Genomic DNA, 20,009 nt, shown 5'->3' on the forward strand with positions numbered 1-20,009 from the left:
CCCTAGTTGACTACCCCTAGTTGACTACCCCTAGTTGACTACCCCTAGTTGACTACCCCTAGTTGACTACCCCTAGTTGACTACCCCTAGTTGACTACCCCTAGTTGACTACCCCTAGTTGACTACCCCTAGTTGACTACCCCTAGTTGACTACCCCTAGTTGACTACCCCTAGTTGACTACCCCTAGTTGACTACCCCTAGTTGACTACCCCTAGTTGACTACCCCTAGTTGACTACCCCTAGTTGACTACCCCTAGTTGACTACCCCTAGTTGACTACCCCTAGTTGACTACCCCTAGTTGACTACCCCTAGTTGACTACCCCTAGTTGACTACCCCTAGTTGACTACCCCTAGTTGACTACCCCTAGTTGACTACCCCTAGTTGACTACCCCTAGTACGGGTAATTTTCTCAACTTAAGAAATGACCAGATTTTGTTTAGGGTTGCATGTTAAATTRTTTTATGTTCTTCASTWACAAAACATCTGGTTTTAGGGTTAAGGTTGTTATTTACAATTAGGTTTGACTTAAGGGTAGACATGGTTTAGTCAATTTTCCTTCAATGCTTTAAGAAATGATTTGTTGCTCTGAGAAGTTTAGGATTGGTTAAGGAACCCTTGTAGTTAGTATAASGTGTAAGACAGTGGTATATTTTGGTCTACAAAAGTAGATGAAGAGGATTCAAACTGCTGGTTAAAACCATGCAAGAAAGAACTGAACATTGAATAATCTTGGTGAAAGATCCATCATTGGTGTGTGGATGGGAATAAAATGATGATTCAAGTGACATARTATCCAAGTAGATGACATCGATCCAAGATAAGGCTAGTGTTTGAAGAGAGAGAGAGGGGGGRAAAAGGATGGTTAAACTGTTAAAGTTTTCAAAGATTGCACCAAGGAAACCCAGATGACCAAGATGTTGATACAAATTAAACCATGATGCATATGAAAGATTCAATAGATGATCGGACATTAAAATATCCATATAATCAAACTCCTTTTGGTTGGGTTAGAGCAGTTTYAATTTATAAAACGTATGAACATGATCCAAATACATGCCAAGCTTACTGTTGTTTAGGGGTGGGGGTTGGTTAGGGCTGTTTCATCCACATTAAATTTAGTTACTACCGATGTTAGGTCATATTTGCTGCTATTTTTCTACTTGACAGTTCRGAATGAGGAACCTAAGGATGTTTGGCCTTTTTAGGCCATGCACTGCCAGCCTTTCTGGCCTTCAGGTTCACACACCAGTCTTCAGTCCATCCCCACAGTCCATATGGGACAGGACAGAGGTGAGCAAAGAGTTAGGGTTAATCTTTGAGTTAAGATTAAATTGCCATTTTTTCCTCCCCTTTCTATAGATCAAAGCTTCATCTAAACTCATTTAAAAGCAAAGAAAAAAAAGAAACCTTTGTCGTTAKTGTAGGGGTYAGGGCAATATTCCAGTCCAGAAAAAGTCAATTCACTATTCAAAATGCTGGGTACTTATGATCAAAGAATAGTTTGATTGTTTAATTAATCCCTACTTATAGAAGATTCCTAAAAATTTGCAATAGCAGTCACTTAGCCTCTTTAAAAAATTGCTTAATGCTAAATTAGAAAAAAAACAGGTTTTAAAGAGTCTAATATTCTATCAAAGATGCTATAAAAAGGTCATCTGCTTAACTTTAACAGAAATAACTACTTTCCCACTATCGTGCCAAACTGTTGTACGAACTCTTCAGTACAGTTAGTGGTTTCTCCTCTGAGMCTGAAACCATGTAGCACGATTACAAACTGTTCTCAGCCTGGAATTCTAAGCATSGTTAGACAACCGTGCTGAGAGATTATGCGTGTTGATGTCAGGGCTYTGTTACCAAGCTACCACAGCTGGCTCAGAAGCATGCTAGCCAGACATCCACAAGTAAACACTTCATTTAATATAAGAAAATTATACAGGTCAGACAATAGTTTAAAAAGGGTTTAAACCATAGAGCAGTCTCTGGAAGAGAAGTGAATAACTCATAACTCAATTATTTCATTGACTAATTTTATACATTGTTTGTTTATTTTATCCAACCAGTCATCTAAAATAATGAAAYAGCCTATTTTATAAATAAAAAGTTTAATAATTTGATTGACATGAAGCAATTGAGACCTTTCATTCGCCTGACTAATGCAAGTTTATTGCATGCAGCACTGTATTTGGTAGCAMAAATCTCGCTCTGATCCAGGAGAGAATTAAACCAATGACTACATGCACTGAGACTTTCCTGCAGCGCATCGAATAAAGCAAATAAGAAATGCATATCAAAGCCTATGGTAGAAAGTCAACCTTCAATAATTAAACACTGCTGTCCAAGGTACTGTTGWATGATTTCTTAGTCTATATATCCTCTAATAAACTAGTCAAATGAATGAATTTAAACTAAGTCGGTATTGCTCTCAAAATCACTAGGTTTTGASATGTTAATGAGCAATTTTCAGCATTTCAGCAGTAGGCCATTATAYGATTCAGTTATACACAAGTTTGACATTTATGAGGCTGTGTAACGTTTGTGTTGTTTTGTTCCCCGATCTTTAATATATACTGGGTACCCATGCAAAAWTTTTCAAAAAATGTCAAGCTGATAAATAGTGCTTAAAATCCTGATGCATTTTCACATTTGTTCATTTCACCTGCTGCATTCATTATTTAATGTTTKAATACTTAACAGCCATTGTTTAAAACAAGTGTCAAACTCAGTTCCAAAATGGCCGCAGCTCTGCACAGTTTAGTTCCAACCCTAATTAAACACCTGATCAAACTAATCGAGCCCTTCAGGCTTGTTTGAAACCTACAGGTAAGTGTGTTGGAACTAAACTGTGGAGGGCTTCAGCCCTCCAGGAATCTAGTTGACACCCCTGGTTTAAAGGGTTATATTTTACCATCAAAATGTATAATCAACTTATAGATTGTAATAAAGTTAAGTGTCATTAAAGTGCCCGCTCACTTTTGACAAGGCCCATCCAAAATATATTTCTGCTATTGTAATACAAATGCACTGTTGCATTATTATAGTTTAATTTTATGTCAAGTTCAGAAATCTTAAATACTTATTCCCCCTGCAAATATTTTCAATTGTTACATGTCATTTCCCCTCCAAATTAAATTTAGCCAGAGGCGCGCAACATGACCTCTAAAAAAAAAAGGTGCTGTAACATGTACCTATATGCAGCACCACTATATGAGAGCGGCATAGCAGTGTTTAGTCACTTGGTTGCTTTTGTTTTTATTAACTTTAAAGTTCTCAGCTATTAAGTTTAATTAACGGAGCGGTTTACATTGAATTAAAGGCAACTACTGATGTGTTGTGTAAGGTTTCAAAGAGCTGTTGCAGMATGAGTGGAAAATAAAACCRYATTAGTGCTGCCTGGTCTAACAATAGTTTTAAAAGGGTTTAAACCATAGAGCAGTCTCTGGAAGAGAAGTGAACAACTCCGTTATTTCATGGACTTATTTTATACATGGTTTATTTTCTAACCAGTCATCTAAAATAAYGAAATAGCCTATTATTTTATTAATGGGGAGTTTAATAATTTGATTGACATCCTGAGCATTAAGACCTTTAATTCGCCTGAACAAATCTCGCTCTGATCCAGGAGAGAATTWAACCAATGACTACATGCACTGAGACTTTCCTACTGCGCATCGAATAAAGCAAATAAGAAATGCTTATCATCGAAGCCTATGGTAGAAAGTCAACTTTCAATAATTTTTTTTTACTTTGCTCTAAAGCTTTAGTGGCACTGCTGTCCAAGGTACTGTTGTGTGATGTCTTAGTCTATATATGCTCTAATAAACWAGTCACATCAATTAATTTRATAAATRTCAGCATTGCTCTCAAAATAATCACTAGGTTTTGACATGTTAATAAATGAATAATAAATTCAGCATTTCAGCAGTAGGCCATTGTGATTTAGTTTTACACWAGTTTGACATTTATGGGGCTGTGTAACGCTTTCRTTTTGTTTCCTGATCTTTAATATATACTGGGTAGCTATGCAAAAATTTTCTAAAAATGTCAAGCTRATAAATAAATCTTTATATCCTGATGCATTTTCAAATCCGTTTTTCACTTGCTGCATTCATTTAATGTTTGAATACTTAACAGCTATTGTTTAACACGGGTGTCAAACTCAGTTCCAAAAKGGCCRCAGCTCTGCACAGTTTAGTTCCAACCCTAATTAAACACCTGATCAAACTAATTRAGTCCTTCAGGCTTGTTTGAAACCTACAGGTAAGYGTGTTGGAGCAGGGTTGGAACTAAACTGTGCAGGGCTTCAGCCCTCCAGGAGTTTAGTTTGACACCTCTGGTTTAAAGGGTTATATTTTACCATCAAAATGTAGCACGTTATATAATCAACTTATAGATTGTAAAAATTAAAGTTGAGTGCCATTAAAGTGCCCGCTCAATTTTGACAAGGCCCATYCAAAATATATTTCTGCTATTGTAATACAARTGCACTAGTTGCATCAGTTTAATTTTATGTCAWATTCAGAGATCTTAAACATTTATTCCCCCTGCAAACATTTTCAATCGTTACAKTCTCATTTCCCCTYCAAATTAAATTTAGCCAGAGGCKTGCAACATACAACCTCTAAAAAAGGTGCTGTAACATGTACCTATATGCAGCACCACAATATGAGAGCGGCAAAGCAGTGTTTATTCACTTGGTTGCTTTTGTTTATCAACTTGAAAGTGTGTTTTAGCTATTGAGTTTAATTGAACAAATGGAGCGGTTTACATTGCATTAAAGGCAACTACTGATGGGTTGTGTTATGTTTCAAAGAGCTGTTGCAGSATGAGTGGAAAATAAAACTGTATTAGTGCTGCCTGGCCCAGTTTGGCACAAAATTGAGCAGTTCCATTTAGAGAACGATTCAGCGAGTGGAAAAGCAGCTAAAGTTTATGAAAAAATTTAATCTGGATGTAGACAATCTCATAGCACAGAAACAGCACTCCTAAAGGCRYATTTATACTKCTGCATCAAGCACACWAGTATGCTTCAGCACAACCTGTGCATGGTCACATAGCCCTTGCTGTGGCAGTCAGACAATGATGCACACCTCAATGAATAGAGCAAGCTGTGATTGGTCAGCTTTGTAGAGCTGACAAGTGTGCCCCAAACTAGTCCTCATCTTCAGTCAGTRATTTSGGGGCTATTTCTGACAGCAACCTGTGTAAGGCCAGATTAAGCATCTGTAAAACTCAATTTCTTCATCTTAATGTTGCCAAACTTTGACRAGCTATMAATAACTGATGCAGAAAAGCTTATTCATGCTTTCATTACCTCTCRGTTAGACTACTGTAATGAGTTACTAGGCGGATGCCCTGCTGGCCTYACYAACAAACTGCAGCTGGTTCAAAATGCAGCTGCTAGAGTKCTTTCTAGAACTAAGAAATCACATTACTCCAGTTCTTTCATCGGTGCATTGACTCACTATTAAATATTTAATTTACAATGTTATTGTTTACCTACAAAGCCCTCAATGCCTTAGCTGCCCAGTATTTGAGGGAGCTCCTGGTGTATTAGAGAATGAGATTAATTCTTTTAAGACCCTATAGTGACSCACGAGTCTACATATTGATCCTGAAGGGTCAGTCTGTACACCAGCCAGTGACCTCTYCCATCTGCAGCTTCTCCACAATGGCTCGCTTGGTTTGGGGCTTGTGTAGTTGAGCATGGATGGATTTTTCTTCATTGTTTTTACTTTCAGCAGTGAAAATTAAACACCGAAAATAATCTCTGAAAACTGAGCTGATTTAAACCTCTCATACCTGATGCAAAAATAAAGCATGCACATCCTCAAAGATCCTTAGCCCAAACAGTTGTAATAGAAGTTTATATGAATGTTCAAGAAAATGAAGCAGATAAGGGAGATTCCACTGAAGGAAGAATTCATTTATGCAATGAGTGAATAGGTCATTGAGAGATTACCAAGGTAACCCATATGCCCGGAGCACTGAGCTGCCCAAAGAGGTGATTTATTGTGAATAAACCTCAAAGCAGMTGGYTGGCAAATTATATTGAGTTTTAAGGTTCTGGACCGATTTTAAACCAGTCATCAGAAATATCTCCCAAAGGGGTAACTTTATTATGAGAMCACTGCAAATGACATGGAGTACTGTCTGACAAATACATTTTGGAAATAGGTGTAYGGTCTATGCCATTGTGTAGATGTGAACTKCTACAATCACGCTATGTGGGGAGAAAAAAAAAAATTCACAATAGAAGCAAACTGATTTTCATTGCTTAAGTGARAGCCTTAAAGTGAGCGCTTTTGYATTTGAAAGGATTCTCACTGCCAAAAGGAATTCTTGATACTTGAGATGTTTTCATTTAAATTTGAGATTTTTGAAGAGGAAACTGGAACAGGTAAAGTTGAAATATTTRTAGGTGAAGGTCAAACTATTCCCATGAAATTGAGATTGTAAAAGTTTAGTGTGGTTACTTTCACTGAGAGGTTCTGGGGTTAGATGTTCTAGGAGTTACAGAAGATCATATTTTTGAAACATCCATATACACTACAGATGTTCTGGAGAAGGCATGTAGGGTTTTTTCTGAAAAGTTCTGGGTTACAAGTTTAAGAATAAACATTTTAAATCTTCCCATGGAGTTTATAAACAAATTTGAGTTAGAAATTCATATTAAATCTTTCTATGGAAATAATGGATCTTAAAGAGGGAAAATCTGGTCATTCTGCAAAGTTGTAAGTTATAATTTGAGATTTGGTGTTTTAAAGAGTCCCTATGAAAGTTCTATTCTTACTCCTTAACCTTAATCCTAGTAAAATCTGAGGTAACAAGTCTTCAGTAGATCTCATGTTTGAATTGATGACTTCTTGAAAAGTTCTTGAATRACTGGTGTAGGTGGTGTTGATGCACAATGTGCTGTTGTGTGGAGGTGCTAATCACCAGTAGAAGACTGGGCTTCATTTAAGGCCTGTTCGCCCCCGGCCACCTTCCCTGCGTGCTGTCCAAGTGGACCCAGGGGGGCTGAATACTTACCACTCCCCCAAGTGACCTTTTGTTAACACCGCAAGGTTGCCCAGGTCACCCGAGAAGAGTCTGAAGAGGTTTCTCTWTGGGGCCTACTCTGGCTAATCCAGAGACCAGGCTCCCCAGGACCCCAGATATCTCCAGGGMAMAGGAGAGCCCTTGCCCAAATCAGCTGAATCCAACAGGTAGATTCAGGAGTAAAAGTTGGCCAYGAACTGGTCATTGCSTTCTCCTCACTCCRTGCTGATTTGCTCCAGAATACTTCCAGTCAACATCCAAGGAGTTCCATRAATTCAAGATGACCAAAGAACTYGCCCAAATGTGACTAAAAGTATTCAAAGAGATAATSCTGACCTCCAACTACTTACTAGAAGTRAAAAATTTAAAAGGTCAGGTCGAGGATCAATCTGGCGGATATATCTYTRTWGATATATCATTCTTCTACCAAATGTCTCCCCTRAGGCAATGCAAGAACCAAGCAGACATCATCCTTATCAGGGATAACCGTTGGGAGCATTACCCTGAARAACARGAGACCCTGGCCTATTGACYARGTKTTGAGACACAGCATTTCGGCAATGGTGATGACCATTTGTTTGTTTGTGTTTTTCTTTRTTCTTGTTTGTATATTTTTATTYAGAATTTGATTATCTGATGTCTAAGTTGTTTTCTMATACTTTGATTATCATATTTAAGCTTATGAAGCCCTTTAAAATCGTGTTTTATTAGAGAATAGACCATATGCAAATGACTCATTAGTATTCGTGTTTTTAGACCAATCCCGTGTGTCCTCAGCTGAGTGTGCTTTCGGTCAGGTTTAATCCTTTATATCTCGGCCGTTWTTTAATGTTTTGGTTTATTTTTTTTCTGCATTTTAATTGGTATATTGTGTAGAATAAGTGCTGAGCAAATAAACTGGCATTACTGATCAAAAATATTTCTGTGGGGTTACCATTTATGAGGAGTACAGCTGATTTAGTGTGGTAATTCACAATCTGTGTACACAGRATAATGTCTCCTATCAGGCAAACTGATTCATGCAGTTTAATGRAGATGATATTAATAACACTCWCACACACACTTTTCAGATGTGTGATTCAWTTAACATGAATCAAAAGTGAATAAACAACGCACATAACAAAATAGAGAAACAGAAGCAATTTGRCAACGAAMACTTAAGATCAGCCTGGGGAGGAGTGAACACARTGGTTGGGAGTAAAGAAGATAGAGGGGGCAWTAAACCCAATTTAAATGGTTATAGTTCAGTGAGAGAGTTTGCTGAGGGATCAAATACGTTTTACTTAAGGTTTGATGAGGGTGATTTTAAGTCAGAAAATGACATTTTAAAACAACATCTGTCATRTAGTAAATCCGTAAACATTAGTARGACTCAGGTCAAAGACCTCTTTCAGASAATTAATACTAAAAAAGCCCRGGCCCAGATAATGTTGGTGKTAGAGTGCTACATACATGTGCTGAACAACTTTCTGAAATATTTCATTGCATTTCTTCAGTCTCTTACATTGCAAAGAGTTCCTGAAATCTGGAAGAAATCTGTTCCCATAGCCAAAAATAAGTTTCTGCGGGAGTTAAATGATTTTAGACCTGTTGCCCTTACTTCATTAGTTATGAAGTATTTCGAGAGAATTATTAAAGGTGAGATTTTATTGTATTCAAAGGATAAATTTGATCCTTTGCTGTTTGCATTTAGACAGAGCAGGGGAGTTGAAGATGCTAATATTCCGCTGTTAAATTACCTGTTTAATCACCTGGAAAAGCCCAAGACCCATGACAGATTGTTGTTTCCCTCAACGGAAAAATAAAGTTGAGTCTGAGTCATTTTATCGACATTCTGACCACTGCACGTACAAACACACACACACACACACACACACACACACACACACACACACACACAGCAGATCATCAGCTCTACATTCATTACATCTGGAGTGATTTTAATCCTGCCAGTCATTGTGCTTGAACATGCTGAGTCGCTGTACACAAGGCTACATTAATCATAAATAATCATAAATAAATTAACTACATTCAATATAACACTGACATCATATAGAGAAGATCAGCAGCTCCTCAAGAACATCAGCAGAGTCAGAACACAGAATACAGCACAGCGTGAAGAACAGAAGAACACTACAGAAGAACACATGAGGAGAACGCAGCGACCGGGCCATCCTGCTGCTGCTGCTGCGTGTGTGCGTGCAGGCGTGAGTGAGTGTGTGTGTGAGTGAGTGCATGTCTTTGTGTCTGTGCGTGTCGTGCCTACACACGTGTCTGTGTGCATGCATGTGTGTGTTACAGACACAGATAGAGAGTAAAGCAGAACATCAGAGGCAGAACAGGGGAAGGTCTGAGCGCGTCTGCTTGGCTTCGTCCATTTAGCCAGATTTGTTTTTTAATAGTGGGGGTGTCTTGAGGGCGGAGCCAGTCGTTGGGGCGGGGTCTGCCATGTGGACGGAGTACACAGGAGTATTTCTGGGTGGAGAGAATGAAGTGTATCCTGGCCAATCATCACTGAACCGCTCGCTAGCTCCACCCCCTGAGCCACTGCCGGGCTCCAGCTGACCTGCGCGCCCACACACACACACACACACACACACACACACACACACGATGCTCCGTCATCAACATAAGAGCTGATCTGAGGACAGTACATCTGCTGAGCTGAGTATAACTGTGATTTACAGGCTTCAGGTAAACAAATAAAGACATGTACAGACGGATGATCATTCCCACAGGCGGGATGCGGTATGGAGCGAGATGAACGCGGAGGACAGGACTGTACGGCATTTGGAGACTGCGCTGTGTGACTGTATGATCATCTGATAATGCCACACTAATGATCTGAATCTGCTCAAATATGCCAGACTAGATGTGGGAAACTACTGCTGGCGCATTCAGGAGTAAACACATCTGACCAAACACCTTCATAATAATGTAATGGTTGTGCTCAGCAGTAATTAAGTAGCAAGCACTCATACATGTTGATATATATCCATTTCAGATTTAACTATGGGGGTAAAAGAGAGATAAGCATACATATACAGTGCTCAGCATAAATGAGTACAGCCATGTTTAAACATGAATCCCAATCAGTTTTATTTAACAGTAGGGCTGTAACGATACACCAAACCCACGATTCGATTCGTATCACGATTTTTGACCCACGATTCGATTCGTATCACGATTTTTTTTTTCGTGTGGGGTGGGGAAAAAAAGATTTTTAACCCTATTTTTTATTAAATAAAATTATATCATTTTTGTTTTCTTTGTAAGAAAATACTTTTGAAAAACCAAACCGAACTAAACTCCATTGTGTAGATGGTTCAAGCATGTTAAAAATTCTTTTTTCCATCAAGTTCTCCTACATAGAAAAAGTAAATTAAATGGCTACTAGGGATGCTCATTTCGGTTAATTTTGCTAACAGACAACCGCCGCTCATTAATCGGTTATTATAATGGTTAACTGGTCAGATTACTATTAATTTTATATTAAACAAATTGACGTGTCTATTTTGTGTCTTACACATTACATATTGCATTTTAAAATAGGCTACTGATTTATTTTTAAATGCTAGCATATTAATAGCAGAACAGAACAACAGAGCATCTTCACGCACCTGCAGTGTTTAGCACAGAAGAGCAGAATAATCTAAATAAAATGAATAAAATAAATAGGACTGCCCTAAATTATTTACACTTAAATAATTAATTTATATTACAAAACGAAAATACTGACTGATTCTTTTTAACAACCGGCATAGGCTGTTTTTTTCCAATTATGTTTTTTCTTCCGTCAAATAAAAAAATCGCAGACTTCCTCAAATTGCCCGCTCCACGGAAAATATGCATTTATTTAATGCCCCGCTGTTATCATTATGATAACAAAACCTTTTACATTTTAATAGAAATCATTATTTTAAAGAATAAGTCCTGATGGTTTCCTCTCTCTCCCTCGCGGTTCAAGTGCGCATACTGCGTGATGAAAAGACAACAACAACGCGCGCATATGTAGACTTTTTGTAAACAGTTTTGTTGTTTAAATATGCTATTGCATTAATGTGCATACATGCTTTATAAGCCGAAAACAAAGTGCATCTCACTGCCTTTATGTTGACAAGGAAAAAAGAAGAGAAGAAGCGCAGTCCTCTTATGAAACGACTGAATCAGCTGGGTATCGATTGTGCATAAGTGTTGCTGTCTGTGTTGTTACAATTGTAATATTTAATGCTATTGATATATTCAAGATGTGTATATTCATACAGCTCTGGATAACTTAAAACAGTGATAAGACCTTCAGAGCGGCATGCGTCCTGCAGTAAAACGGAACAGCTATAAATTTCCAGCAAGATAGAGTGATTATATACAGAGTCATATACCTTTATCTATAAATAAAGTATAACTATAGAAACTGTGTTCATCTTAACTGAAAGCTTCGTCCTGTTTCCTGGCCTCACGCATCGCGCTGTCAGTCAGCACAAACGTTAACTCTCAAAGGTTCAAACAGAAAGCACACAGCACGGTTACAGAAAAGTTTCCTCTGCAGAGGAGTCGGGGCATCTGGTGAACGCCCATCCCTCTCTGCGCAGCCACATTAACAACAATGCTTTGACAGCACTGGCAATGTTTCTGCCGTTGTCTGTTGTCAAGAGGGGTTAAGTTGGTTTTGTTTTTGATATTCCTGACACATTCAGACAGTCCCTTACTAAGAGCTCTGTGCGAGCTCTCCCGGTTAAACCCTAATTGCGAGGGCTTAAACGGAGCAGTGCTCGTAATGTCGAGCAGAAAAAAATGTTTCCTCACGTTCTTCTTCAACTAGCTCAACTTTTGCAGGCACGCGTGACGTTATTGGAAAGGTAGTCACGGGGTGTGTCGCGATTCTCCCTTATCACACCGCGACACAGGATCGTATATCAGAGTGTCGCGATTTCGATTTTATATCGTGTATCGTTACAGCCCTATTTAACAGTTATATTCATTAAAATAATAGTTTGTTCACAAAACATCTGTCGGTTTAAAAAGATAAAATATTTAAATTCAGATGAGATATTGCAAAAAATAATAATAATAATAAATTACTGACTAAAAAAAGGTGGTTAGTTTCGCTGTGGCGATCCCAGATTAATAAAGGGGGGAAAGCCGAAAAGAAAATAAATGAATAAATGAATGAATGAATGACAAACTAAAAATGTCAACAATTTTATATTTTTTAGATTATATTAGCTTCATTTGTTAGAATTATACAATATTTATATGATGAAACATCAATAATTATATTTATTACACTCAATTAGACAGAAAAAACAAATGAAAATGATGTATAAATGATCATATAGATGAAGATTAAATAAGCTTTATGAAATTAACTAAACAGATAAAACAGATCTGCAATATTAGCTAAGCGTTTGCAATAATCTTCATGATAAATTCATTAGCAGCACGAATGTTCACTGGTTACATAAAGAAGCGAGTGATTCCAAGCATGAATTTGGCATTTTACATAAACATTTACGACATGTTGGCTTTTACAGTTTTGGCCAGAGTTGGATGCATTTACATGTATTAAGCAGCAGGGGTCGCCAGCGGGTGTCTTTTCATACAAACACTTAAAATCAGCTGGTGGTTTTGCAGAGAAGTTATTGGATCAATTTATTCGATGCTTTGGAGAGCTTAGTTTCTTCCATCACTGGGGAAATTTCACAATATTCAACAGCCATGTAAACATATTAAGGCTATTTAGTAAAAAGTAAAAAAATAAAAACCTTTATTTGGTCTCTTCCACTTCCCATGATGCACCACAGCACAGGTACAAAAGGTCACTCCTGATGTTGCTCTGGTTTCTCCACTGCTTCCAGAAACTTCTTAGAGGATCCTTTAAAGGACATGTTGATTGATTTGAGTGAGTCATGAACATCAGCAGAGTCAGAACACAGGGAACAGCACCGCTCGAAGAACAGAAGAACACTACAGAAGATCACTTGAGAATGCAGCGATCGGGCCATCCTGCTGCTGCTGCTGGTGTGTGTGTGTGTGTGTGTGTGTGTGTGTGTGTGCGCGCGTTTCAGACACAGAGAGTAAAGCAAAACATCAGAGGCAGAACAGGGGAAGGTCTGAGCACGTCTGATTGGCTTCATCCATTTAGACTGTTTTGCTTTATTAGTGGGCGTGTCTTGAGGGCGGAGTCTGTAATTTGGGCGGGGTCTGCCACATGGGTGGGGTGGCTTGTCCACAGGAGTATTTCTGAGTGGAGAGAATGAAGTGTATCCAGGCCAATCATCACTGAACAGCTCGCTAGCTCCACCCCTTGAGCCACTGCCGGGCTCCAGATCACCTGCGCGCACACACACACACACACACACACACACACACACACACACAGGTGATGGTTGTGCTCAGCATTAATAACAGCAGGTGTGTGAAACTCCTTAAACACACAGAGCTCACCGTCTGTGAAGTGTGAGTCTCGTCTGCACTCTGCAAAGTAGAATGTGTGTACGGCTGTGGACAGCTCCATCATAAGCTGCTGTGTGCAAGCGTCTGGCCAAGAGACATCCAGCTCCGGGTTACTAAGCTGCTTCAGCAGACCGTCAGCAGTGACCGCCGGCAGGTACCTGCACACACACACACACACACACACACACCCCTGCAGAGTCTAGCACACGCACGCACGCACGCACGCACGCACGTACGTAGAAGTGGCGCAGGTCTGTGAGCAGCTGTCTGATGATGTAAATGTTCTGTGTGTGTGTGTGTGTGTGTGTGTGTACATCTGATTGATGGACTCCTCCGTGGTGCCGATCAGCCTCCAGAAGAACTCTGACAACAGAAACACGAAGCAGAGAGTGACGAATCAGAGCGGAGAGACCAGAGCAGAGCTGAGGGGAATCAGGAGCACACAGCACACTTTCACCACTGTCTGCAGGAGTGCTGTTAGCTTAGCTTAGCATAAATCACTGAATCGGATTAGACCGTTAGCATCTTCCTCAAAACTAAAAGTCATTAGTGATGATTCTCCTGCTTAAGCTGGACTCTTCTGCATTGACACTGCAGTAAGATCAGCAGAAGCTCCTGTAAACAGTCCCTAGAATGAAAAAAGGTGTCTGCGCTGTGTAATATCACTGCGCCGCTGCAGTCGCACTACCACCGCAGAGTTTCTGGATTATTACGCCTGAATTAGGGAACAGCTCAGCTATACCAGACTAACAGCAGCTCCTCATCTTCTGTCTGTCTTAGAACACGATACGACAGAAGAGCCACGCTTCACAGAGGAAAACTCCCCTAATGCTCCTTTGAGTGAGATGCTAATGGTCTAATCCGATTCAATGATTTATGCTAAGCTACGCTAAAACTGCTTCTGCAGATGCTGAATACTGCTGAGGGATTCAGACATGCTGAAATCAGCCCATTTACAAAAAGGCAGAGTGTGTCTGTAAAGCTGATCTGTGTGTGCGCGTCTCACCGTCATACCTGCAGTGTGTGTCTAAAGTTAGAGAACAGGAAGTGGCTGGAGTACCGAACTGCAGACAGGAAGTGTTGTTGGCTGTGCTGCACGTGTGCGTCCTCCATGTGGCTGGAGGAGCAGGTGTAGTCCAGCAGACAGAAGCGCAGGTGTTCTCTTGAAAAACACCACACACACACACACACACACACACACACACACACACACACTCAGTGCTGGAGCTCAGTCTACACTATATAGAGCACCGTAGAAGTGAAGCTGATTTGACTTGATCATCACAGAGCGAGCGCCCCCTGTTGGTCTGGAGTCTACTGAGAGAAGCTCTGCTGCACATTTATTTTAATAACTAATATAATGATATTAACGATGATTTTCATTTGTACTTGTTTGAAACGGCTCTCCATATCTTAAATAAATGTTAAATATCCAGAATCATAACATTAAAGGTAGATGTGATGTGATTTAAGATATTTACATTTGTTTTAAGATATAGATCAAATTCTTTAATCGTAGCCATTTGTTTTCCTACATGAACCTCAGTGTGTCTTTTAGCTTTATACTTTTCATTTACAGAGCTCAGCATAGATGATTTTCTCAATAAAGACTAATAATAAGCCATCTGACCAATCAGAGGAAAGTAGAGTCATCTGACCAATCAGAGGGAAGTAGAGTCATCTGAGCAATCAGAGGGAAGTAGAGTCATCTGACCAATCAGAGGGAAGTAGAGTCATCTGAGCAATCAGAGGGAAGTAGAGTCATCTGACCAATCAGAGGGAAGTAGAGTCATCTGAGCAATCAGAGCAGAGTAGAATGAATATTTTAAAGCTGCTAGTAATGGTTGTGGCTGTAGATCACACTGAACTGGGGCCTGTACTGTTGAGGTTAATCCGGCAGGTGGGAAAATTACTGCAACACATGCTGCTCTTACTTTCAGTGTCTAGTCCAAACACTCATCAAAACATCTAGAGACTCTAAAATCAAGAAGCATTTCCTAATCGAGTATGAAATATAGTCTTGTTTTAAGAAATAATGAGTCAAAATGAAGAGAGATTCTCCTTAAAACAAACAGAATAATCTGACGATGGAGGAAGTGAAATGATCTTGTATCAGGATTAACATCAAGAGTATTCTGCTTCCCTCACTGTCAGATTATTCGGCTTGTTTTAATGAAAATCTCTCTGCATTTTGACTCTTTATTCCTGAAAACAGCACTATATTTAGCGCTAGCGTGGAAAATGCTTCTGGATTTTTAGATATTTGGGCAAGAAACAATACTAAACTGTAAGTGAGAGACTGCAGCATCTGTACTGAGAGATGATTCAGTGATATTGTACATCATATTGGATGTGTTGAGCTTGTACAGTGACAGGAATTAAAGGAACGGAGCTGCCTTCAGAGAAATGAGCGAGCGTCTACCGGCTGAGTTTTCACCGGAGCAGTTTCCTGTTCTGAGCTTTAGACCAGGCGAGTCCTGACGGCTGGTGCACGGTGGAGTTTGAGCCGCAGTCGATGTAGCGGTACGTTTCCACAGTATTCTGTCCTGCTCACACAATGTAGGAGGTTTTCACTGAGGTCTTGGGGGAATATAAGGTCCCGTCAAATTAAAATGCATTTAGACGGATGTTTCAGCCGGTTAGTTAAGGATATCTGTAATCTAAAGTCTCCAAAACAGACAAAATTCAGCTTTAGAAGATATAACCCTGATTTAAAAATAGTTTTTAACAGTAGATGGCTCTAGGCTAGTGTTTAACAGCAGATGGCGCTCTAGGCTAGTGTTTAACAGCAGATGGCGCTCTAGGCTAGTGTTTAACAGCAGATGGCGCTCTAGGCTAGTGTTTAACAGCAGTCTACTGGAGCCTTATCTGTGCTGAGCTGCTGTGAAAGCGCTATAGAAATAAAGATGAACTGAAATGAATTGAATAAACTCTACAGTGATGATGAGTAGGTGTACAGTAATATTGTTATAGTGTATGAATGAATAGTGTTTATCTTGCTGCTAGAATGATGGTTTGGTACAGTGTAATAGATTATATGATAACAAACAGGTAAAATGTTTAATCTGCTCCTCTTAAATCAATAATTCATGCTGGAGTCTGTAAAAATAATCTGCAGATATTTTAGCCCATCACTGAGTCTGGTTATGTAAATGTGTGTAAACATATAATGATTCAGTTTTAATATTAATTTCAGTAATGTTATTAACTAATATGCAAATGTTTGAATGATTTATTTACAGTTTGTAAAATGATATTTTCTGTCATTTAGGAGATGTATTATATGAGAGACTTGTAGTGGTAACACTCAGGAATGAGTTGGTTGCACAAGATGGCGCCAGTGAGCTTTTGAGACACAAGTGTGTACGCGTTTACTTATGGTCATATAGATCTATGAAGGAAGAGTTGAGGATTTCACATTTTCCTTACCAAAAAATGATCATGTTTATAATAAAAAAAACAGAGTAGTTTATCAGAAACAGAAGAGGACATGCTCACTACACTGCTGCACACCTCACTGCACTCCTCTGCTCTCATTCTGTCCCTGTTGATGCTGCAGTTCCTCATCAGTGGCTACTCAGATTGTGTTGGGATCACTTTAGTCCTACACAAACTACTAGTGTGCAGTGTTCATCCTAAACATCATTGTGTTTTGACACCTGGTGGACTGAGAACACTTTGAAAATTACTTGTTCTCTGACTTTTTGCATGGAACAACTGTACTCTTCCCACACTGAGAGTTTAGATCATTAACCAAGATCCTGCGTCCCATCTCCAACGAGACTACGAGATGAGCGAACCACAAGCGGCACCTGATCATGTTTATGTGTCATGACTCCCTGTACATGCATGTAAGTGTAAGTATATATATATATTTATATATTTATATATTTATATATATATATATATATATATATATATATATATATATATATATATATATATATATATATGTGTGTGTGTGTGTGTGTGTGTGTGTGTGTTTGTTTTATGCAAGAGCTAAATAATCCCCTCAGCATGAAAATATTTGTGTCAATTTTATTTTTAATAATAATACAAATAAATATGACATAACACAGAGAAATGGCCACTACAAAAAGACATGATCCCAACACAATCTGAGCATCCACTGAGCAGGAACTGCAGCATGAACAGGGACAGAGTGAGAACAGGTGAGTGCAGTGAGGTGTGCAGCAGTGTAGTGAGCATGTCCTCTCCTGTCGCTGATTAACTCCTTTAATGTTTATTTTTGGTAACGAAAATGCGAAATCTTCATCTCTTCCTTTATAGTTCTACACAACCAGAAGTAAACACGCACACGCTTGCGTCTCGCAAGCTCACCGGCATCTTGTGCACCTAGCCCATTGAACTTTACTATGTCGTTTTAACAATGTGTACTTTCGCTTTCACTTGAGTGATTCGCTTATAAACAATCTTCTTTCTTAATCAGTAAATGCACTACAGAATGTTACGTTTTCACGCGTGCGCAAACACGAACAGCATGTAAACACATCAGCCTTCCACAGCGTAATACACACTTCTCTTAATATTGACTGTACTGCACCTCATGTCTGGGTGAGTAATGCTGCTTTTACTCGAGTCTGGTTTTTCTTTCCACCACTGAAGACTTGCTTTGTTTCCTAAACATTCAGTTGCATTTGCATTGTGAACCTGATAAAGTCAAAAATCTTTGATATTTATGTCATGTGTTAGTGACTAAACTTTGAGATCACTCCGCATGAATGTGTTACGCAATTCTGCACAGAAATAGCCAAAACTGTCCGCAGGTTCTGTCTGGCCTGGAGATGAGCTGTTCATAACATTACAGCACAAGAGCCTCTGATTCTCTACATCACTCGCTGGGTAAGTGACGTCACATGAAGCGGTGTCTGGGTCCAAGCGCTCTATCAGACTGTATGAGGAGGCTGTTGAATGTGAAGCTGTGCATTTTCAGCGTGCTCACCTGCTGGGATGCGTCCGGAGCCTGTCCTCCTGTCGGTCCAGCCCGTCCAGATACTCGTCTTCACCCGTCAGACAGCCTTTATGAGCGCTGCGTCTGCGGCCCGGGACAGCCAAGAGCCAGCGGTCTGTCCGGCACAGGGAAACCCCCATCACAAACACACTCACAGCCCAGCAATCTGAGAGACACAATGAGGAGGATGAGGATGTGCTTTTATTTAGGATCACTTGATTTCAGTTATTCCAGGATCATTCCTGAGCAGTGCAGACGACTGGTCTCTCCACAGAGGCGTCTAGAAGCTGGAATCACCAGCAGAAGCTCTTCCACAGAGTATTAAATAAAGTGTGTTCAGTGCTCATTCCCTGAGTCGTGTCACTTTATTTATTATGACTCCGCTCGTATACTGAAATATTCTGATGATAAATTCAATATTTGGCTTGATGACTGCATCTGCTGGAAACTGTCAATAGCCCACACAGAAATCCCCTTACTGATGAAAATGCTGATGGTCAAACACTTATTTCCCCCGCTGTATATAATTTAATCTTGGGTATGGAGTAATCAGGTATTATATAAAAGATTTGAGGTGAAGCTATATCTCTGTATGTTTGCTGGTGCATGTTTTATTGACCTGAAGTGGTTTTGTGGAGTACATTTAGAAAACTAGTTAATAGTACCCTTTTTGCATGTTGCGTTGATATATAAATATATAATTTACCTCAATCTCAGTATTGCAACACAGGACATTAATATTAATAGTGTCCCGGGATATAAAGATGCAGTGATTTAGAGTTTTAAACATAAATACTCAACTTCTTATTTGTATTTTTCTGTATTTAACACAAATCACATGCTTCAGGTAAAGTTGGTTTGCTATTGGCACATTCAGACTTTAATAAAAACTTCAATAAAATATTAAACATCATGTCTAACACAGATTGATTATAATGACACGGACACTCCACAACATCAGCACTGTTTACCTGACTGTCATCATCATATCATTTCAACATTTACAATTAACAAAAAACCCTTTCCTGAAATCATTAATATTATTATTTTAAGTCTGAATGTGCGAATATAAAACCAACTTACCTCTATATATTAGTCTGTTTCAGTCTACCTGTGACAACTCTAACTTACTCCCGCTGTCAAACTACGTGTGTGTCTCTCTCTCTCTCTGTTTTGGGGTCAGTCAGAAGACGCTTGTGGACACGTGACTGCCATCTGTCACTCCGGAGATGAACAGCACAAGCCCTGCAGCAGCGCGACGGCACTCTTCATTTACAGAAAGTCATTTTGGTGCTAGATTTAGCAACTTTTCATGCAACATTAAAAACAACTACATTTAGCAGTCTTGACATTAATTTGTTGAGTGAGAGACCTTAAAGTGCTGCAATTTAAGAAGACACACGCAATTAAAACACACCAGCAAATAAAGAAAATATCCTGAACAGTTTGACACGTGTTACAAATCCTCACAACCCAAACACATTATTAAAACTTGCATTTAATAACAACACATGCTGTCATTGTTCACTAATGAACTGAGCAA

The 20,009-nt window shown here is 39.2% G+C and overlaps 1 protein-coding gene and 1 long non-coding RNA gene across 2 annotated transcripts; both read right to left on the reverse strand.

The window, feature by feature from the left end:
- Nucleotides 1-4,006: 4,006 nt before the first annotated feature.
- Nucleotides 4,007-7,546, reverse strand: LOC141379489 (uncharacterized). Its single transcript, XR_012396274.1, has 2 exons — nucleotides 4,332-7,546; nucleotides 4,007-4,203 (listed from the first exon to the last, which is right to left on the reverse strand). It is a non-coding gene; the product is annotated as an uncharacterized lncRNA (long non-coding RNA).
- Nucleotides 7,547-12,293: 4,747 nt separating this feature from the next.
- Nucleotides 12,294-19,602, reverse strand: zgc:174972. The gene is given in 5 exon segments (NM_001114452.1): nucleotides 12,294-13,372; nucleotides 13,486-13,680; nucleotides 14,710-16,075; nucleotides 18,458-18,632; nucleotides 19,550-19,602. Coding segments are annotated over 2 exon segments (297 nt in total). The 5' UTR covers nucleotides 18,607-18,632; nucleotides 19,550-19,602; the 3' UTR covers nucleotides 12,294-13,372; nucleotides 13,486-13,680; nucleotides 14,710-15,927.
- Between the last annotated feature and the right edge of the window lie 407 nt (nucleotides 19,603-20,009).

Source organism: Danio rerio, chromosome 20 (assembly GCF_049306965.1).
Source record: "Danio rerio strain Tuebingen ecotype United States chromosome 20, GRCz12tu, whole genome shotgun sequence".
In the NCBI taxonomy this organism is placed as follows: domain Eukaryota; kingdom Metazoa; phylum Chordata; class Actinopteri; order Cypriniformes; family Danionidae; genus Danio; species Danio rerio.